Genomic DNA, 20,935 nt, shown 5'->3' with positions numbered 1-20,935 from the left:
AACACCACTGGCCATCGGGCTTTGGCATCTACACAAAGCTTGTAAAACTGAAGACCATTTACATGCTCCTGTGCTCAGAGCTAGACTGGGTGATATTTTGTATGCCTACTCTGCAGACTTCAAGGGAAATCAAGAACGTGTGAGAAATTTCACAAGCTTTCAGGAAATATTTACAAAATACTGTTCAACTGTAACTGTAACTGCACACAGTCACTTGCTCTCTTTCACAACCTACATCTCTGTGGAAAGGGGAGGAGAAACACTACAAGCTGTCAACATAAGCATCGAGTTTGATGTGCAGCGTTTGTATCAGTGTGGACTTCAGCCTCTCAGCAGGATTGGATCAGTTAAGTGCAGCAAAATCTGCCAAGCTGAAGAGTGATGGAAGGTAGAGCAGGAAGAAGAGAGGGGAGTAACAAGGTATCAGACAAGGGGAGTAAATAAGGCAAGAAATGGACCTCACATACCCAGCACTCCAGGCTTTCCCTCTGCTACTGCAAAACAAAAAGTAGGTCCTTCGCTCTTCACTTTCATCTGTTTCAAACATCCACACAGCCCCTATTCCCCAGAGCTGCCACTGATGCATTGAACGTCAGGAAACATACATGGAAGAACAGTTAAGCAAAGGATGACCTGTCAAAGGAACATCTGTCTGTGATGCAACTCTTGGACATAACATTTTTTATGCCCCAACAGTTACTTGGGGACCTCTAATATCCTACAGGCAACTCTTGCAAGGTGACCCCATTAAAATTTGGGCCATCTGGGGAAGACAATTTGCTGGTTATCCTGCTGACAGCATTAACTTCAGTACTGATTTTTTTTCCATGGGAAGTTTTCATGTCCTTGATACTGTTCACACTCAGGTGAAGGCTTCAGCCTGCGTAAGAGACAAACAGTAAATAAAAGACCATTCTTTCAGGAGAGGTGAAAGTTCCCTAACGACACAGTGGGAAGTGAGGTTTCCTGCCGTCATTTCTGCTACTTTTTACAGGCGTATAAAACTCCAAACTCAATACAACATGCTTTCGGTCCAAATTCAAGCTTGAATGCTCCTACAAAATCATATGAGATGTTCAATTCCTTCCTTACATCTAATTCTTACAAATTAAACTGGCACAGGCTTCACTCTGGTCTCCTAGGATTTCAGGCCTTACAGAGAGACAAGACTTTCAGTGGCTGCATTAGCCTCACAGTTGGGGTTTCTTTTGCTCCCCAACTCCACCTTTACAGAGAGCTTTGGCTTGGGTTTCTATGCAGGCAATATTTCTGTCTTGTTTTCTTGCTTGCCACAGTTTTACCACTGTTCCTTAGCCCTCTTTTAGGTCCTGTTGCCTCCTGAGGAGATTTTCTACAAACTTAGAACTAAGCCCTTTGGTCTCCTGAATTCACCTCCTTCTGCAGGATCTGCAATTTGACAATTTGCTGTTTGGCACTCGTAAAGTTGTGTTATTTGTTATATTATTAGCTCTTCTCACTATGCCACTCAACCAAACAGCTTACGAGTTGGATCACTCATGTTTTCAATGCTCCTGAACAAAAAGTTTTGCTTGCTGTTGAACAGATGAATGGTTGTGGGGCTGGGACTGTTTTGCTCTTGCCTGTGAGCTCCAGCTCTGCGCTGTTGGCACATTGCTTCCCTTTACACTCCCTGCATCCTTTGCTCAGCCAACATCAAGAAAGCTTTAGTTTACCTTTATTCTGCTCTACTTAGGATTTGAGGGTTCTGCATTTGTAAGGAGTCTAAACTGCAGTTCAGGAAAAGGTCCATTTTATTAGGAAGCAGTTTAAAAACATGGACATGGGTCTAAGAGTCTACTCTGTGCCCCCATTCCTTTTTAATTCCAAGTTGGCAGTAACTGTATCCTGACTGGAGGCTTAGTCCTGGACAGAATGAGTCTTACAGACACAGAAGTTCCTGTCTGGGAGAGAGAAAAATGCAGAGGTAGAAAGGAGAAGAGACACAGCACTGCTTATTACACACAGCCTGTCAGGACATTGCACAGTCACCCATTTACGGTAATTTAATGGTGGATAGAGGAATATTTAATCTGTGCCTCGGAGAAGTTCTTGGACAGATAGCTTTCTGCCCTGGAAAGAATCCAGCCACCATTTCTTCTCCCCCTTCATCTCGTCACCCTCTCCTGCCTGCCCCTCCCTGCCGCCCCAGACACACTCTCCTTTCAAAAAGTTACTGACCAGAAAATTGGGGAGGGCAGCGGCCCAGCGAGGCGGCTAATCCCTGCTGCGGCAGGCCCGCTGCGAGCCTCCTGCCCTGCTCTTACCTCCGGCTGATCCCGGCTGGCAGTCGGGGCGGCAGGTGGAGTGTGAAAGCCATCGCCCCCGTGCCAGGCTGCCAGCAAGAGGCGGCCAGAGCAGGGCAGGAGTCTTCCCATCACTGGCAATACAAAGTAAGAGATTTATGGTGCCAGAGGAACTTAACACGCCTTCCTCTTATTTACCCCGAGAGTAGCTAGCGGCTGTGACATCGCGGTTTACTGCGGATTTTCGCAGGATTTATTCAGGAGCAGATTTTGCAAAACAAAACTTATCTCTTTATCTTCTCCCCTCTGGCAAGCCAGAGGAGTCCTTATCTGGCCTTAGGAAAATCATTTCAGCCAGAGTGGCAGGCTCAGTAGACGCTGCACCCTCCACTCCCAGAGGACTCGTTTAACTCTGGGCTTAATCTGCTAATGAGACATGCCCCGAGGTCAGAGGGGAGCCAAAAGGAAGGTATCAGCTGCTGCTGGACTAAGGCAAGACTTTCTAGCAGAGGCCAGTGCTGGCTACATGCCCAAACCCCCAAACCTCGCTACTGGTTTCAATCCTTACCTTTCACCATAAAGAAAGTCAGCAGGAGTTATGCTTTTGACCGCCACAGAATCAGATAAGGCCACTAATTTATGTACATAGGTCTCAACTGAAGCTGTTATCAACCGTAATATGCTTGTGTGATCTGTGCTCCCAGAGTCTCAGGTATTTTATTAGTGCATGAGATGAGGTAAGGGTTAATTTTATCTCATTTACAAGGTTATTTAACTTGTTTGGTCCAATCTTACTGCTAGCCTAAGTCAAGAACAACAGCAGAGGAATGTTGCCCTCTAACATCTTCAGTTAATTTGGCACGGTGTCTTCAGCAGACCTGCTGGGCTAGACTTTGCACCTCCAGTGAACTAGACCAGTACTGGAAGGTGTCCCATAACAAAAGCTGTTCTGAGACTGACCATGTGCCACTTCTTGACACTCGGGATTATCTGGACTGTATTTTAGAACAGAATTGTTCACCGCAGGTCTTTTCAAACACAGCAACATGCACAGTGATTAGGAGATATAACCCCCAGTCCAAAAGCTTCTGCATTTCACGAATCATGAAGCAATTGTCTGTATCAGCTTGCAGGCACTGAAAGATGAAAGTGTTGCAGAGAGACAGAAGTGCCCTTCCCGCCTGATCTCATTACTGCTGCCTGCACTAATCAACCACTGCTCCTTGCCACAGATCAGCAGAGATAGGAAGTACTGGGTAGGTCAACACATTTCGTTCCCTTTCAATCTCCTTCCTAGTCCAGGGAAACAGAAGTTGCTCTGTTGACTTGGTATCTGTAATTGCATAGACCTTTGTTCAAACGAATGCCTTTCTGCATCCAATACTGACAGTTTCTGCGTACTTTTAGGAAGTACAAAGTGTAGATAATCCACCGAACTATGTCAGTCTTATCCCTGTGTATTTGCAAAGCCTGTTAGTACTAACTCACAGTTGGTCCTCCGAAGACATGCATTCCGGTGTATTCCATAATCCTGGCAGAACTTTGCATATCATGAGCACAGGAGCCTAAATCCCACAGCCTCAAAAGTGCTCCTGTGTTCTGCTTGTCAATGGCATAAGGGTTTTCTCCTCCACCCCTTCCCCTCTCTTGCCCCCAGGGCAAACTCAGACAAGTTATTTCAGGAGTCCTTCATGGGAGAGGCATGCTAAAGACAGATTACTGAAAGAGTGAAAGGTGTGGCTGTTCAGTGGGAAAAGCCAATCTTTGCTTTAGAAAGGAAAAAAAGAACCTTTTGATGCCTGAAGTAGGTCAAAATACTTAACCCAGCTCCTTAGTGACACTTGTATAAAAATAAGCAAACAAAGCAGGCCAGTGGCAAAATTTTCTCAATTCCCACAGTGGAAAGTGAATATCAAAGCTGCAAGGGACTGGTATAAGAAAGATTGCAGGTAAGCACGGCGGTATCAAAAGAGTAAGCCCGTTTAACTAGTTTACACACAAGTATTTCTGGATTGGTATTTACAAGTTATAAAAACATCAGACTATAGTAATTTAATTTGAATTTAACCCTGCCACCGTGGTAAACAAAACACACAGTCTTTATTATAAGCTGCTTTGAGTTAAGGCCAGGAGTAACATACAGTAATGAGGATAAAATTCAGGTCCACAGAGACTTCAGGAGACTAAAAATGTGAATTCCGGTTCCTTTAGTCTAGAGTCAGAACTTTTATTACTTTGTATTTTGACTTAGCACTCAATGGGATTAACATAATTCCCCTAAAGCAATGTCAATTTCAACTGTACCCCAGTCGCCCCTTTTTCTTCCTCTGCAGGAAGCAAAGCAGCACCTAAAAAGTCACAGAAAAGTATGTAAATACCTGTCTCCTATTCAACAGAGGCCTTCCTTGGAAAGAGAACTTTTCATAATTGTCTGCAAACAGGCATTTAAGACCAGCTCCTTCTAAAGGAGTGAACAAATGCCTACTGTTCTCACACTCAGGACTATTTAAGGACAGGTGGCCCCATGCTGACTTTTTTCCAGTGGTTTTTCCAATTGCTTTCGTCTGCAACATGAACTGCGTCTCCAGACTGCCTTGGGAGCAACACTTCTCAGCTCTGCAGTACAGAGCAGTTGAGGAAGGGGAAGGGTTAGGGTTGTTTGCAAGAAGAGGTCACGCAGGAGTCAGCCTTTACAATCCTATTAACGCTGGGACAGGGTCAAACGGAGTGCACGTTCCAACAAAAGCACCAAGTGGCCACAAGCTGTCACACTGCAAAGGTTCATGGAGGCATTTGGGGGGGAAAAACGACAGATTTTTAATGGTGAATGTCTGCCACACCATGTGTTAGAACCGGCCTCTGCTCCAGGGAACCAGAGCACACAAAGAAATATCCAGCAATAAAATCCTCTGGCTGCAAAGCAGAAAGAAGTGCCACATCTGGGGGCTGCAGAGAGGAACACGGTTTTGAAAGTTATGCATTTGAGCTAGGGCTTTACAGATAGCTACCAACAGAACATAAGATTCTGTCCTGTAAAAATACCAAGCGTGCTGCCGCCTCCAGCCGCCTGGCATGCCATCCCTATAATCCAGATTCATATAAAAATGTCCACAGAGATCTCAGGAAATTGTGGGAAGGGTAAACATGCAGGTGCAGAAAGCCCTTTTGTACCGCAAGGACAGCAGACAGGATGAAGCGACAGGAAGTCAATAAATGACATTTCAAAGGAAAAAAAGAAATTACTAGCTCTGCTTGACAAAAATGCCACGGTCTCCTGTTTCCATGTTTTCTGTCCAAAATTCTGCATTATTATTTTTATTTCTTGCATATAACTCTCAGGGTAAAGAATTCTTCGCATGTGGCAGGTTTAATGTGCACGTAATATAGTTAACCATTTACAAAGCTGTGTTGGCACTGAAGGGTAAGAGTGTTTTTGTGAAGTCAAAAACAACCAGAACTTTAGAGGACAGGGAAATGTTAGAAGTAAGGGATGTGCAGTTAAGAACTTGGATCCAATTCAGTATTATTTCCACCACCTTGATTGGGCGAAAGTAATTCCTCAAATTGCCCGGTTCAATCAACAACCGACCAAAAGGTCTGCTACCTCTTAACTGGCGCATTGGAAAAAATAAGACCCAACACAAATTTATGGAAAACAAGAATTACAGAGCTACAAACTGGGGGCCAACAGGATCATTTTTTAAAGAGTATGCCTTTACGTTTGGGAAATGACTTCTATTCTATAATGGAGTGCCAAATCTTGAAGCGTTTCAGCTTCTAGCGGAGAAAGTTGGACGCTGCATCACCACCGCCTTTGAAACTGCACCCAGAGTCTCCCAAGGGCAGTCCCCTGTGTAGCTTACAAAAGGAGCAGTTACACTTGAACACCACCTCAAAGAGTAAAAAAAGTTAGCTTTAATTCAGAGCATCTTCAGTTTTGCTTTTAAACTAAATCATTATGAGTATTTCATCAGCTCTTTACTTATTTGGGGGATATATAAAATTCCATTACGATCTCTATTAAAAAATACAATTTATCAGTCAGATGCTACACTCAAAAGGCAACTTCATCAGCCTTCTAACGTGGGGCTGGCTCTGAACCTTGGCAGTAATCTGAACGCTGCTGGATGAACTGGAGGGACGTTTACTCTACATTGTTAAGTAGTTCTGTGATGTGTCATTACCGTCCTCTTACAGGCAAAGGGACTTTGTATTGTGCTGTGCTGTCACATTAGCAGAATCCCAAAATAAAGTGGACAAAATGGTAAACGGATTGGAAGCTCTGATGGACAAGGAAAGCCGCAAGGAATGTTTAAAAGCCAGAAGAAGACACAGCTGGACAGAAAATCCCAGTTCTTGTATGAATATCACTGAAAAGAAAGACTAGGGGAAGTTTTTGAAGTTATTAAACTTAAGGAATGCTTGCCATGAAAACAGACACAGAAACCTATGGATGAATAACATTTCTAATACCGTCATTATAAACTATCCTCCAGAAAGTCCTGAAATGTGCTCCAGGTCATCCACATGCATAACATGATGCAGCTTGACTGAAAAAATAATTTCTCCCATAAGGCTACAGGAGAAGTACTGGGAGTTAAAATACCTACATTAAACCCATTTATAATCAGGATGCTAGGAACAGCTCCAGACAAGCTCCCCTATAAGCCTCCTTTCTTTGTCTCCAAAAAATCAGAGTAGCTACCATTTCAAAACCATACAAAAGCTGTCAAAAGGAGTATAAGTATTTATTATTCAAAGAAATATGGGCTACTGCTTAGGAGAAAGCTCAATATTTAAATGCTTAACTGGTTTCCCATCTTTTTCTGTATGTTCCAAAATGTTATTTTTTAATGGTGGCTGTTGCTATGCAACAGGGCAGAATTTCTAAAATCTATTCATCTGTTGTATCTGTTGACTGTTATCAGGATACGTTTAACTCTCTCCGCCTATTAAGCCCAGGAAGATGGGAACCAGCAGGTTATAAGCTCCCAGGGCACGCATCCCCCAGAGGGGTGCACAGTGCCTCAAGGGACCTTTCACTGGCGATACCAATTCCCTCAATCCACAGCAAAGATGAAGGAGCAGTTACCCTGCTTATCAAAAATACGAAAACCAGCACAGCTCTAGCTAAATAAAATGGGATCTAAATATAGAAACAAAATTCACGATACTTACTTCTACCCAAAACTGATCAAAGCAACTCTAATCAGACTTCTCTACAATGATAAGGATTTAAATTAAAGGGGCTGGTCAGGCAATCCCAAATCAAGCTCTAGCATATTAACAAGTTACTGCTCCCTCGAAGTTTCCGTCCTTCCGATGTGATTGCCTGTCACATGCATGTTTTTTAGGCTACGTTAATTCACTTGAACGTGAACATAAAATGAATTAAACTACCAAAGAACATGAGATAAGCTTTACTTTCCAGTAAAATACACTACACGAATTAACCTGGTCGGTGACTAAGGGGGCAATAATGTAATAGGGAGGTGTGATAACTCCTTAACGTGTTCCAACTCAATCACAAGCAGAGCTCTATGCTCCTAAGGGTTTTCTACCCAACAGCCTGCAGAGCACAGGGGATCTGCAAACTATTTCTATGAAGAGTCGGAAACTTAGCCCTAAAAACCAGCCCGATTTGGGGCAGACGCATGTGCCCCATAGGATGATCCTTACTTGCACTGCAAAATATTTAGAGGCACACAAAAAGACTACAATAATTGGATGAACTGACCGCAAAGGACTGATCTGCGGGAGTGGTGACTGACAGCACCCTCCAGGCACATCAGTGAGAGATCTGGAAGGTATGTCACTGCTGAGATCGCACTTAGAAGTCTAAAGCCTGAAACAAATAACCAGACTTGGCCTAAATCTGTGCATCAAAACCAAACAGAAGGATTTTAACTGTTTTTATGGATTTTAGTGACTAAAGAAGCCATTCTCACTTCAGGTATTGCAGAATAATTCATCCTAATTGTACTGACTCCCTTTGAAATGGATTTTTTTCATTCTATAATGAGCAATCTGATTATTTAGTTGCACTGAATTTTAATGACAATATGATGTACTGTTCTTGTCACATAATTTCAGTGGCTAAGAATTTCCTATTTTTCGTTTCCCCCTCTTAACTCAGACAGGAAGAGGAACTAAAATTGCTTTACAGAAGCAAAATGCTTTTCTAAGTTTCTGATTCTGCAAAAACACTGGCCTAAAATAAGATAATGTCAGTGGCCAAACCCATCAGCACAGCACTTCCTCTGTGTGAGTGGTAAACAAGTGCAATGATGTCAGGAGGAGCTGGCTGACCCACTGCTGAACTCGGGCTGCAAAGAGACGCAAGGTGCCAGATCACTGCGCGCAGACTTACCCACACACACATACACACGCGTGCACACACGCATGCCCGTATAGCACAGGAAGTGTCAACAGAGCAATCTGCAATGGTTACACGTCAACTAGGGAAAGGAAACCCTGAAGGAAAAAACAAACAAACAACCAAAAAACAAACAACCAAACTTCATCCCCCCCCCCCCAAGAAAAAATACCCACCTTCGATGGCCAAGCATTTTGCTTGCAAAGAGGCAAACCTCTTGCTTCCATAAAGCACACATTCAAATACAAAAACAATCTAGACAGTCTCTAAAGTGCCTGGCTTAAAATCAAATACCAAGCAACACCAAGAACACTCCAAAACATTGCACAATCAGCGTATCTTAAAACCCAACTCAAACAGCTCACTCCAGGGAGACAGGACTCCCGTGTGTCCCAAGAGTCTTGGAAATGTTCTTACATCACTTCTGACAGCTCACTGTGGTCAGAGCCAGCCCTGGTCTCTAACTGCTTTGGGAAAGAAGTATTTGTACCAGCTGGATGTCTTTAATATTCTACTTGGAAGCATGACCTCTTTAAGGCAGTAAGCTGAGTTGTGTCCTCACTGGTAAGTTTGTTTCAGGAGGTAGGACACAGGGAATTTGAGTTTGCAGTCGATGTAAATCCAAGCTGCTAAAAGTCAACCTCGGGATTTCCTGTTCCCTCTCCGAACGACAACAGCCAAGTCTCTCCCAGTGCATGTGCTGATCACAGAGATGAGGTGGCTCTGTTTACTACTAGCAAGGGGATTAAAATGACAGATCTAGGACAAACACTAATTTAATCTTCACATAGAAAATATCCGATTGTCCGCTTTTGTTATTGTTGATCCCTTCTTCTTTAAGGGCAAGGACAGATGAACTGTGCAGTGTCTTTACAACAACATTTTCCACTCACATGAATTTATTTTAAGTCTTGTAACATTTGAAGTTTTCCTTAGAGTCCAGTACCAAGCATTAAATGATTATCTAAGAATTTCTGCTTTCATTTGAAGTGGTGCAAGCTTGTCCACTCCAAAGATATGAAGAAAATCTCGAAAATGTACCTTGGGTGTACCCAGAGATTCAAAGGGCAAACAGAACGAACAAACAATTCCAATTACTTAAAACCTCATGCCTCTTCAAGCAGTACATTGTGATTTCTTAGTACCTCATGATTTCTTAACTTAGGCCTAGCAACGCAGAAGACCTTTGCTGTAAGGTGAAGCTTCAAGAAACACTGAAATAAGATTTTGGTCAGTGTCTGCAGTTTTCACTTTCTGATTCAAGCTGGCTCTCTGAGAAACTTCGCTAGCAGCTTCAGTGCAGGACTTAGAGGGAAAGAGAAATTCTCTAAAAGACAAATATTCCCTATCAACACAACCGGGGAAAACTGATGTCTGTGCTGGCTGAGAGAAGGAAAACTAACTGAATGAGAAATCAGGCTTGAACTCCATTTGTACCTCTTTTAAAAGGTGAAAAAAATTTAAAATTTTCAGTTACATACAGGATGAAATGTATCAGCCAGCTCATACCGAACACCAGCCCTCCTTTATGTAGACTCTTTCTTGTGGCTAAAAACATGCCAGACTACAGAATAATCACAGTCCAGAATCTATCCAGGCATTATTTTTATAACACCTCAAATATGTATAATTTTAAGTTAAGTGTACTCAAAGGTACTTCTGCCACTGATTACACACTGAGAGCCATATTTATCGCACAGTCACATTGGTAAGGCATAACTGGCTTCAGCAGAGCTGCATTTCTGCTTTCAAACACCACTTTATTGTCATTAAGTTGAGCATTGACACATCTCCACAGGCAGTGTTAGACAACAGAAATCTCCACGTTAATCAAAATAAGTGAGCTCTGTAGCACTGTACATTGTAGCTACGAAGGTGGCAACATAAGAGTGGCTGTCCCCAGCATCCTTTCATAATTATGCATAGTTTATGGCTAAACTAATAGCATGAACAATTTATATTAGTTACAAAGTCTGCCAAGGTACTCATCTATTCTCAAGTCTATTCATTAGAATCAATTTTATCCCTGCTGGGATAAAGGACAAACAACATGTACTTGACCCTTTCCGACTGGCGTCAGTGTGATCAGCCAACGCATCTGGCAGTGCCTGGCTCTGACCTGTTCAACTGCTCAGCACGTTGACATGATGCTTTGAAGAAGAGAGTCTGGGCCCAGCTAAGAAGATCTCTCTAATAATTGCTGCTTTATATTCCTGAGAAGCACACAGGTTTAAAGCTTCCACAGTTTGCTCTCATGGTGTGGTCAGCTCTGAGGATGCCTTTAAGAGTTTTCCTTTTCAGTCTCCCCTCCCTACACAATACCTTAAGACAGCAATGGTATTAGATCTGTATCTTCAATTCAGTCCAGAAATCAAAGTGAAAAATGAACGTTAACTACTCGCTGATATTTATTAATTCACTTTAAAAGAAACACTGAAAATCAATTATCATTATCTGAGCTCTGCTCTCTGGGGACAGCAACGGGACCTGAGGGAATGGCATGGAGCTGGGACAGGGGAGGGTCAGGCTGGGTGTTAGGGAAAGGTTCTGCACCCAGAGGTTGTCAGGCACTGGGACAGGCTCCCCAGGGACACGGTCACAGCACCGAGCCTACTGGAGCTGAAGAAGCGTTTGGACAACACTCAGAGATAGGGTGTGGGTTTTGGGTGGCCCTGCGGGGAGCCAGCAGTTGGAATGGATGATCCTTGTGGCTCCCTTCCAGCTCCGGATATTCTGTGATTCTATGATATTTCCATACTGCTCAGATGCAAAGATACAGAATTCACTCTGTTTCATGGGAAGGAAATGAAGAGGATTGTCGTCTCTTTTCTTGCTCTGATACTTCCTGAAGAATTAATTGGCTACTGCTATGGAGTTCGCCATCATCTGTTTGTCCTAGTTTTTGAAAAAATTGTCATAATACTTTCATACCTCTTGGGTAATTGTGGGGCTAACTTCCTGGTCATGGCTTCAGTAGTATGCTGTAAATCAGCAGGTTCTTGGCATACTGGCATTGTACATGCTCTCTTTGAATGCTGCTGATCTGCTTGAGGAATGGCGTTCAGAATATAGTCAGAGTTTTCCAACTTCCTTCTTCATTCATATTTTACTAGCCACTACACATTGTCATCCTAAATGTCCCAATCAGGACAGGTTTCCATAACGGTAAAAAAGAAAACAACATGAGATCTTTGATTCCGTCTAGACATTGCAGTCATAATGCTTAAAAATGTATGCAGGGCTTAAGGTCATTTTCTTAAAGCAAATTGCTGTACTGGACTAATTAGACATTAGCTCAACAGCATGTTTAACTCATTTTATAATGCAGTAAAAACTATCTATATATGTTAGTGCTTTAGATGGAAATAGTTCTACAAATCTGAGTCAACTTTTTCCTAGCGTGTGCCAGACTGATGACATAAATGTAACAGAAATACACAGCAGCACACTTACAAGTGACGGAACCACACAAAGAAAGTAGGGACGAACCCCCTCAGAAGTAAGATGAAAATCACAGACTAATAACATCTTGTCAGCCCTGAAATTCAAAATGCAGCATTTTTCTTTTCTTCAATCCAAGTAAGACTAAAATTGTATACCTGGTTTATGGCTTTCACCACGTCAACTCTCATTTCAAATGTCACTGCCTCTTCTCCAAGCTTTCCATTTTAAGGTTTTGTGTTCACTTTGAAGGCCACCATCCCCATTTTAGCAATCACTCTCCACTTAGCCTCAGAGCTCCTGCTGCCACCTTGACCTCCCACCAGTACATTTTCAAAAATCATTTGTTTTCTACTGCACTGTCTACGTCTTGAAAGTGTACTCAGTGCCTTCACCTCTGCAAACATTCCCCCAAATACTCCATTGTTGCTAGGCTAATCCCACCTTAAAACCTTTGCTGCTGTGATGCTTCTCCAAAAGCTTAAAAATAGTTAAATGAGTGGTACTGAAATCACTTGCTTAAAAAAAAAAAAAACAAAAAAACCTTCAGTACAGACTTCTGCGTTTGTATGAAGCTGTTTGCCTTTTGGTTTATATTTACATTGTAAATTTCTTACAGCACTGTCACAGTCCCTTTATTTTGTGGGAATTTTCATTTAAGCATCTTGATCCCAATCCTTAAGCACTTTAAAAAGTGGTGGATTAGGGTATGACAACATAGCCCAGTCTCGCTGGGACAGTATTTCCACATGACATCACTGCATCCTGATGTGAGATGACAAGCTCTTACTCTGCCAGTTCCTCCTCTTGTTAGCGTTATTTATTCTCCTTACAGCATGCTCAGTAACAAAAGACAGGTATGTTCTAAATCATAAACTAGAACAGCTCCAGTCAGAATGCTGCTGATGAATGAATGATGTCTGCGAAGACATCAACAGATCTGATATCTGATAAATTCTGGCTGTGCTTGCCAACAGAGACACTTATTCAGCATGTTATTCAAACTGCTGGCCTTGGCACCGGTACACATAACAGGCTTAATGCCATCTAAGCCTGGGACTTGAAACAAGAGTTCTTCTGCCCATCCTTAAGTTCAGTCAACAAGGAAGTGAGCTGACAACAGGAAGCCGTTAAATAAAATTGCTGTCAGTACATAATCTTTACAGAAAGAAAGCCGTTCTAGACAATATAAAAGTAACTCAATCAAATCTGTGCTCTCACAGTTTACCAAAAGTTCCAAATTAATATATTATTTTGCATGACATGGGAAAATGTTCACTCCCCAATTCTTTTCACATACTTCTGGTTACTTGTAAGTTATGACAGGCTGTAATAAGTCACTGCATGATTAAGTTCTTAAATTTAAATACGATTAAAGGAACCATTAAAAATTTACCTGAAACTGTTCGGTTCCTATGTTTTTTTTCCAAACTTCACACACAACAGGAGAAATTAATTACTTAGAACCTCAGATTTGCACTATAGGTAAATATTCTCTTTCTACTAAAATAGCTACTAAATAGAAAAATAAATCCCTTTGATGCACAATCTTTTGCACTTTGAGGCATGTCAGATTGCTATTTCCGTATTTGTGCTGCCAGAACTCCTACAACAAAATTCATTAGATACATGGAGTTTCTGCCATTCTGGCATCTGCACAGGGCATAAAAACGATTCAGTATGTGGACAGCTGCTCTGTTGACAACATTGTCTTAGCACTGGTACCTAAAAATATACACGTAAATTTTACAGTAAGCCTTTTTTCAAATTATTATACACCAGGCCAACTAAACATCTCTTTGTGCAGTAAATTTGCATGCTGCAACTGCATTGGGTAAGGTACATCAGGAACTGTGTCTATTTCTTTAAAAAAGATAATGAATTCATGACACCTTTACAATGATGTTAGATCATGGTAGCTGTTAAAAACAAATACATGGTGATTAATCATAGGCTATGGAAAACCGGTTCCTCTCAGCTGTGCAATTTTGTTATTTTAAATCAGCTCCTTTCCGTATATCAGAACTAATCTCCTCTGAGGTGGCCAGATCAGGTCTGTTCATGTTCTGAACTGAGAGTGGGTTGCAAGATACACATCAGAGATTACTGGTAGAATGCAAGCGTCATCTTGAGGACTGGCTCAGCCACAGTGGATTTCAAAAACGACAGACAGCAAGTAGGAGGACTTGCTTAGTGAATTTACTCCTGCACATATCAGAAATTATACTCTTTTGTACATGACAAAAGAAAAGTTTTCTTGTTTGGAGCACTACAGCCTTTCTAGGTGGAACTCCATGGCAGATAAATATTCCTAAGCATTAAGAATTTGATGTCACGTTCTTCTTTCTGTGAGAGCTAACATTCAAACACAGATTAGTAGAACATTTGACAGGTTCTGAAAGTGAAATCAGAGATGAACAACCGAGAACAACCAATAATTGAAGAAGTATCTAAACTTAAGAACTCTATAATCCATGTGAAATCCTAAAAGCTTTTATCCTACACCTTAAAAAAGGTCACAGATTGGAATGACTTACTTTTAGCATCAGTCTCAGTATTTTGCCCTCACTTCAGGAGATCAGTATTACTTTCATTTCCAGCTATAGTTACAATGCACTTAATCTTCTAAAATATAACATTGGTATGTGTTACCAAAATTAAAAAAGTATATACTAATTAATACACAGCAGGACAATGCTACGTCAACATGGTTTATAAAGACCAATGTAAAATATTCATAGAACTATAGACATGGCTTGAGCAGACAATGTGAGAGGCACATACCATTGTAGAAAAGGATTTCAAAGTTTGCCAGATTTTCCATTACTGGGCATACCAGGCTAAATTCTAAGACTTTGTCCCATCTTTCTGCAATACTCTCCTCCTAGTCAGAATTTATAGCCTAAAAGCTCACTCAGCTAAAACCCTCCAATTATAAATGGCTCTCAAGCACCTGAAATTTCTATGAGCTTTTCAGTTCTGTTGAATTTAGTAGAACACAGAAGAAAACCTGCTCCGGTCTTCCCTGCAGCAGTGCCAGCTTTGTGCAGCTCTCATCCCTTCCTCAGAGCTCCTTCCTCCTTTGATTTATTCCCATCCCAACTGCAACTGCACTGAAAGAGGTTAACCCATTCAAATCGCAAGGGGTCTTCCTAAATGAAGATACTAAGGTCTGACTTTAAAAATGTTGTGTAATGACAGAATGAACAGCCGGGATTTCAGGAGGGGAGATGTAGCCTGATCAAAACCAGGAGTGATATAAACCATATATATATATACACACATATATACACACATACACATATATCCCAAAATAATCACTGTGTTGTTGGGTTTGTGTCATTCTGCAGCTGCCCACCACATTGTCATCCTGTTAGAAGTACCTTGCAGACTTGCAAACACAACTGTCTAGACTCCAGTGCTGACAGAGCGAGGTCATGGCTATCAAGCAGTACATTCCATGCAAGAGCAAAGTTTCCGTTTCTTGTTTTTGTTGGTGATACTAGCTCCTTGCCATCTAGTAAAGGCTCTTGCCTGTCCTGATATTCCAGACTGCTTACCTCATCCACTGCTCAAGCATGCAAACCCTTTGAGCCTTCTAGTCTTCTGCAATACAGGAAGTGAACATCCAGAGAACAAAACAGGGAAAGGAGAGATCTTTCCATGTATTACCAGGTCATTTATTGAACAGTGTTGAATATGGAGAACTCTCAGCAAGGTTAACAGGAAGTGTTAGACTCTCCTCTGCAGCAGCATCACCCTAACAGAAGGCTAGGGCTGCCCCTAACCCACCTGGCATTTTGGAGACATGTCTCTTGTCAAAACACCCTTGATTCATCAAAAAGGCAAACAAATCACAGCTGGAGGAAAAAAATAAAGCAAAACTAAGAGGACAAAATATACATACTTTGAAAGAAACTGAGATCACAAAAATGATCACAAAGAAACAACAGAAAAGCACTGCTAAGATCTCTTGTAGACACGCTACTGAAGATCCATATTGCTTATTGCTAAGCCCAGAGCATTAGGTGTAACTAAAAAGACTAATGAAAATCAATGGCATTTGGCCATTTCCCCCACAGGAAAGGCCAAAGATATTCTTCCAAAGTCACTGTCAGATAATCTTGAACACTAAAATATATATTAGAGTCGGGGAATGTGTTTCTATCTTACAATTACAACTTCTTTCAGTACATTTTATTAGGTTTTGGTAACACTTAATAACAAAGAATGCCTATGAACCAAGCATCTCTTTCCTGTTCAGTCAGACCTCAAATTAAACCATCTGTGAACAAAATAAGTTAAAATTACTAGGAAAAAATTTAGACATCAAGGAAATGCCCTAAAAAAAGAACTGTCAAAGAGCAAGACATACAAATGACATACAAAAGACATACAAATCAAAACTTCATCACTGGAGATCATCAAAAACAGGGCTGACAGATCTCTGGCAAGGGCACTGTAATAGAAAATGCTGTAGGCGAAGCGAATGGCATAGAGGAACACCAGAAGCATTTTCCAACTCTAACCATCAGTGAATGAACCCATTCAGCCCCTACGTCCCTCTGACTATTCACATCTGTAAAGGGCTGTTCTTCCATGCAAGAAACATTGTTCAAAGGGCTCCGTCTTCTCAATATTAACTCAATTATACAGTATGTTCTTTGCAAAATACCATTAAGGTTTGGAAGGGGATTTTTATTTCATAGGCATTAAATCATGAACTCAAAAAAAATCTTTCTCCCTTTTCAGTAACACAGATATATTCTCCCATTCTAGCTAACCATAGAGTATCAAAAGTTAAGCACCTTAACAAAATTTCCAGTGTGTGAGACTGAGGCAGATGTGAGGATCTGTTGGTCACATACATTTATAGCTACAGGATGCATTTAAATCCTCAGTGCTTCCCATGGCCAAGTAGCCTTTGAAAACTTACCCAAAAGTGAGCAGTGGTGTATGGATCCTCTGACCTGAACGGGAATGACCTAATCATTAAAGTCTCTCATTTCCTAAAAATTGCTGGTAGTCTTAACTGAAGAAACTAGAAGATACATCCTTCTATAACTGAAGAGACAACTAACACTGCTGTGTCCCTTTTTTGGCAATTTCATCGGAAAGGCCAATGAACAGCAATGAGAAAAGAAACACCACTTAAGAAGAAAATGTCTCCTAGACATTTATCTCTTCAGGTCTTACTTGAGACACAATGGCAGAGCAATGGAGTTAAAGAATGGGGGTGGAGAATGGGAACCAGGGTGGATTTACATGATCATGCCCAAGAGACTTCTTGTCTGCCAGCTTAAGAATTTTAGTCTCCATGCTCATCCGTCAAGCTGAAGACACTGTATTTCCATTCGCCTAAAGCCTTTCCTGATTTATTTCTTGACATCTTCAGAGCTTTAACTGCAAGATCAAATTTTACACTTAAAAACTTGCAGATGTGACAATTCTTAATCTTCGTGAAATACAACACTTGTCATCTTACGTAAAAACTGCTCAGATACATCTAATTTGTGATTAACAAAACAAGCTTCTGAAAAGAAAGTTAGAGCAAGGTGAAATCCAATCCAGTCTAATTATCAGAGGAAATTTCATATGCTAACAGTCTCAACTAACCCATCTTTCAGAAGATTCTAATCTCAAAAATATGGTTGTATATCGCCGCCTACCTCCAAAACTCCGCCACTATGTCTGTGTGCGCAAGCGCTGTGATAACTTTTTCAAGATATACTGCACACCCACTATTAGAATCTGAATATAAGTTACTGTTTTCATTCACCTGTAGGTAACACTGTGCATGGCCTCAGAATTTTGCGCCTTGGTGGAAGCATTTTTCCAAACATGGAATATTGTGAATATACCACCTGACAATCAGAATCTGTTATAAATTATTAATTATGATCAATAATTCAAGATTTACATGTAATTATAAAAAAGCTAACCGCATACAAAGGCAAGAGAAAAATAGAATAATTAATTCTCAAAAGCCTTACTGAAAGATGACTTGCTAGCCACTTCAAGTCTTTCTCGGTTCTTTTCGATTGTCTAAGGCAAAGCAAAAAATCAAAGAGTAATGCCAAACAGAGGGCTTGCATTCTGCATGGAGACTGCACTAGACACAGAAAGTCAGGGTTGAGCACAGAATGCAGGAAAGCAGTGAAACCTCAGAGCAAAGGGAATTGGAACAACCGCACTGAAGTAAAATTGTCATTAAAGATGCTGAGGAAGAAAAAGATAAGCCTACTTCACCGTTGCTAGAAAGATGTGTCACTTCCAAAGTACCAGAGAGGATCATAACTTGCTGAGTACCACATTTGGCTCACAGGATAGCCATGGTTTGACTGAAAGGAGAATCTAATTCAAGTTCAGTAAGAGCAAAAAGTGAAACACCTTGATGACAGGCATGGAAAAAAACATACGACAAAAAAAACACCAAAGTTGTAAACAGTAACTAGCAACCACACAGCATTTCATAACACCACATGAGACAAGTACAAAGCTTCCCGAGAATTATTCTCTTGTTTATTCTTTCCTTCTAAGATATGTAAGGATTGTAGAGATAAGACATACAAATGAACTACAGTCTGTATCAGTTTACAAATCCTCATCCTCAGCTCCCCAGCTCCTCTTGGCCCATGTCAGTTAGGGCTGACTACCATTGTTCAGCTTGCAGCTGAACTGTAGCTAAGCAGCTCCTGAATTAGCTGGTGAAATGGTGGCACTTTAATACTCAGCTTAGCATAGCAACCAACCGGGCTAAATAAATAAATAATGAAGCACGGTATTCTACCAGATAATGTAAATACACTTTCAGCAAATTGCTGGGGTCCAAAGGTCAGTCAACTTGTTTGTTCTGTCTCCAAGAATTTGTAAATCTCAACATGATGTTTAAACACAAGCATATACAAACATCAAAGTTCAATGCTGACATATTTTACGCCTCAAAGTTGTACACCAGAACAGCTCCATATAGAAACCACATATAGAAAACTTTAGTGCATGTATAAGGAAATGACAAAACCCTATCCTCAACTAAATGCATATTCTTCTTTAAATATTCCCCCATTCTGCATTTTTCTTCTGCTTTATTCTGTATTTGCTTCTATTCATCCTCTCTCACGTGCTGTAGTATTTATGCAGCTGTCTAATTTCACATGATTCCTCCATTCCATTACCCCTAAATGGGGGTAAAGAGGAAACTTGAAAACTCAAATCTTGCCTCAGGGCATTTTTTATTTTATTTTATTTTAATTATTCCCGAATGATTCACGCATAGGGGGACACCTGTAGTTATGAAAGCACAGCATTTCAAGGTGAATGGCAGTTCCTGAGCTAGAGAATGGGCACACCAGCTACACTGACATTTCTAGGCTGCAGCGCAGACAGACCGTTCTCCCAGCCCCTCTCCTTTCCCAAAGGAAACGGGCGAACAAACTCCCAGCTCACGCTCACGCTGTGCTTTTCTTCCTTGCTGGGCCAGCATTCACCTTACCTTTGAACAGCTCGGGGCTGGCAGAAAGCAAAACACAAGGGACTTCAGAAACCACTTTGCACGTGGCAAAGCATTAGGGTGAAGCTGAACTCTCCTCCCCCCGTTCCCCAAAGCGGGCACCCCCCCGGGGCGGGCAGCAGGGCCCTCCCCGTGCCCCCCTCCGGCCGACGCGCCCGGGGGACGGCAGGCTGCAGGGGGGGGTACCCCGCGCGGGGGCCCCCTTCTCACCTTCACGTTTTCTTAGCCGAGGTGCGGCGAGCCAGGATGCAGAGGAGGAGGAGTGGGCAACTTCCGAAACGCGAGGCTCGGCACCGGCTCGGCAGCGCTACACCCAGCGCCCCCCTTCTCCCCTCTCTGTCCGTTTGAACGCGATCCCGGCAGGCCCACCCCGAGGTGGGGGCACGGGCTGCAGCCCCCGGGCCGGAGGCTCCCCAGCAGAGCAGCAGGTGGCCGCTTCCTTCCCCCATCCCCTCCGGGTGGATGCTCACCTTCCTGGCTCCTCGCCTCGCGAACTCCCTGGCCAGGTGGCGGCCGATGCCCCGGCCCCCGCCGGTGATGAGCACGCTCTCCCCGGACAGGTCCCGGAGCTTGGGCGGCAGCACCGCGCACACGGCAGCTTTCACCACCAAATAAACCATCTGCACGGGGAACAGCAGCAAAGCGCCCAGCCATTTCCAAATCATCCTCTTCTTCCAGGCAAGCCAGGAAGGCAAAATTCTCTTCCAACCCTTCACAGAACCAAGTTAAGAGAGAAAGAAAACCACTACCCTTCATGCACCCCCGGATGGGCGACAAGTCTTCAGCCCCCTTCCGAAACGTGGGGGGCAACGGATTCTTGGACTGGAAAAATCCTTCTCTTCCCCTAAAAAATCGGGGTAGGAGCAGAACAGCGCAGAAGACCAAGTCACTCCCCTGCTTCTTGATCGATGTCCTTTGGGATTGTCACATGCAGGTAGAACGGTTTCCTCGCTGTATAACTGGGAGACAGCTTTTTTCTTTTTTTTTTTTAATTAAAGAGAGAGAAAAAAAAAAGTAAAATTAAAAGTAACCATACATCCCTCCGTTTCAAAGACTGTCACAAAAATCCAGTATCCAAGTGGAAGGTTTTATACTTGGAAAAATAAAATAAAGCAGCCTATGTCTCCAAATTTCAGCCTGCAGTGCCTTCCAGGCAGCTCATTTCTATTCTTAGACTCAGGAAATTGCTTAAATAAGACAGAATTGCCAGGACTTTCTTTTTAAGAAAGGGTCTATTCAGGGTAAGGTTGTTGTTTTTGTTTTAATATCTATAAATATCTCCAGACGTCCTGTCCTGAGCCGGCTGCAGAGGGTGAGCTGATAACCGCCTCTCTCTGCCCCCTC

The 20,935-nt window shown here is 42.2% G+C and overlaps 1 protein-coding gene across 5 annotated transcripts in view; it reads right to left on the bottom strand.

Annotated features, from left to right (window-relative positions):
• The window catches only part of DHRS3 (dehydrogenase/reductase 3), a 71,009-nt gene extending 50,530 nt beyond the window's left edge, over positions 1–20,479 (bottom strand). For 2 of the 5 annotated variants that reach the window (XR_010826411.1, XM_048067694.2), the window contains exon 1: positions 20,062–20,286. Coding sequence is in view for 1 of the 5 variants with exons in the window: in XM_048067694.2 (XP_047923651.1) it covers positions 20,062–20,256 (195 nt within the window). In the remaining 4 variants the exon portion in view is untranslated. Of the gene's footprint in view, positions 1–467; positions 859–19,801; positions 20,001–20,061; positions 20,287–20,340 lie in introns of those variants that run through there. The other 3 variants (XM_066982290.1, XM_048067695.2, XM_066982291.1) reach the window with 3 other exon arrangements.
• Positions 20,480–20,935: the final 456 nt, after the last annotated feature.

The sequence above is a fragment of the Anser cygnoides genome, chromosome 23 (genome assembly GCF_040182565.1).
Source record: "Anser cygnoides isolate HZ-2024a breed goose chromosome 23, Taihu_goose_T2T_genome, whole genome shotgun sequence".
NCBI classification, from domain to species: Eukaryota; Metazoa; Chordata; class Aves; order Anseriformes; family Anatidae; genus Anser; species Anser cygnoides.
The sequence above is the reverse complement of the archived record's forward strand: the minus strand, read 5'-3'. Positions and strand labels throughout refer to the sequence as shown.